At 39.2% G+C, this 1,502-nt stretch overlaps 1 protein-coding gene across 1 annotated transcript; it reads right to left on the bottom strand.

Moving 5' to 3' along the window:
- Window positions 1-442: 442 nt before the first annotated feature.
- LOC141332912 (epidermal differentiation-specific protein-like) lies at window positions 443-961 on the bottom strand. The gene has a single exon (XM_073837874.1). It carries the CDS (start codon window positions 959-961, stop codon window positions 443-445), a length of 519 nt encoding a protein of 172 aa, XP_073693975.1.
- Between the last annotated feature and the right edge of the window lie 541 nt (window positions 962-1,502).

Raw genomic sequence — 1,502 nt, forward strand, 5'->3', positions numbered from 1 at the left:
AAGGAGTCTTTATTTTCTAAGTTGACAGACCAAAGCAGCATTTGTTGTCACAGCATAATATAAATCCAAAATCCCTTTCAATATTTCACTCTCATCAAGCAGGGGAAATACATTCAAATGACAATAGGACCTTTAGATCAGATCTGTAACCATTCCAAAGCTGTATTTTATTGCATGCGTTTACTGATGTGATGGCTATAGCAACTTCAAACTTTTACTAATAAAATTCATCCTCATACGACATCTGTCAAATTAACATGTCTTCACACAGATATTATAAGGTTGAGTCTAAATGCATGATTTTTTTTCTTTTTTGCAGATTTGTTGGAGTCACAGTCATTGTTTCTTGTCAAGATCAGTCATTCCCCAGCACCCGCTTCATTCTTTCCAACAGGGTTCCAGTTCATATTCAGCTGCAAAAACACACTTTGAATGATGCTGTCTATGGCTTCGGCAGCAAGGGACGCACATAGCTGACCACATCATTGAAGCAGAACGGCAAATAGCTGGGAACTTCTTCCCCAGGGAAAGCCACAAGCTGGGCACCCTGACGATTGATGTGCTCGTAGAGGACCCAGACACCACCTTTCACTTTGTGGGAGGAAGCGATGTCGCTGAAATCGATTTCTTGAAGATTGGTTTCTTTCTGCAGGGTCACTTTCCTTCCTTGATAGTTGATGTGCTCAAACAACGTGATCTCAGGGTTGTCCAGGTCATCTGTGATCATCCTGAGGGAAGAAAACTTTTCTTTGTCTTCAAGGGTAGCATACTCTCCTTCCTCAAACACCCGCTGCTTTCCAGTGAAATTCTTCCCATAATATGCTACCCATGGTGCGCCGATGACTTTTACGGACGAGATGACGTCATTGAAGCCCTTTTCTTCTAAGTTGTGGACACTGTTCTTGAATTCAGCTGTTCTGCCCCCAAAGCCTTCTTTGCTAAAAACAATGATCTTGCTCATTTTGAATGATGACTGGAGGACAGAGAGGCTGTTTCTGAAGGAGCTTCCAGAGAGAGTGAGTGACTTGGTGCACAGAGTTGCCTTTTAAAGCACAAATACACCAAAATGGGTGTTGACAAAGTTATGAAATATCTCATCCTTTTTCCAGTTAACCAGGAGGAGTCTCTAAAGAATATGAGTTTCTTGTCAATTCTCAATGAAAAACAAATGACACCTTTTTTCCAGGCAATCTACAAAGAAATCTACAATGAAAATTGCGTCAGTATTTCATCACCCAAGATAAAAGCACAGTCATTTACAAGAACGTTGCCATTTAAAAGATTTTAAGGTAATCAATCAATTCAATGTGATTTGATGTTTAAATCCTGTATAAAAGAAGTGCACACATATTTATAAAGTGTACTTATTGTAGAAATAATATACTTTTAATGAACACATATTTTCGCAGCGTAAGTACTTTGTATTTGTTATTCATTTCACATTTTGCTAGATGTCCTAATTGAACCATGGCATAATCCTGGCTTAGTCTAAGCCCTGTCTG

Source organism: Garra rufa, chromosome 4 (genome assembly GCF_049309525.1).
Source record: "Garra rufa chromosome 4, GarRuf1.0, whole genome shotgun sequence".
Classification (NCBI taxonomy): Eukaryota; Metazoa; Chordata; class Actinopteri; order Cypriniformes; family Cyprinidae; genus Garra; species Garra rufa.

What these genes read in the sequence shown, in the direction of transcription:
- LOC141332912 (XM_073837874.1), bottom strand. Translation starts at nt 961, where the DNA reads ATGAGCAAGATCATTGTTTTTAGCAAAGAAGGCTTTGGGGGCAGAACA.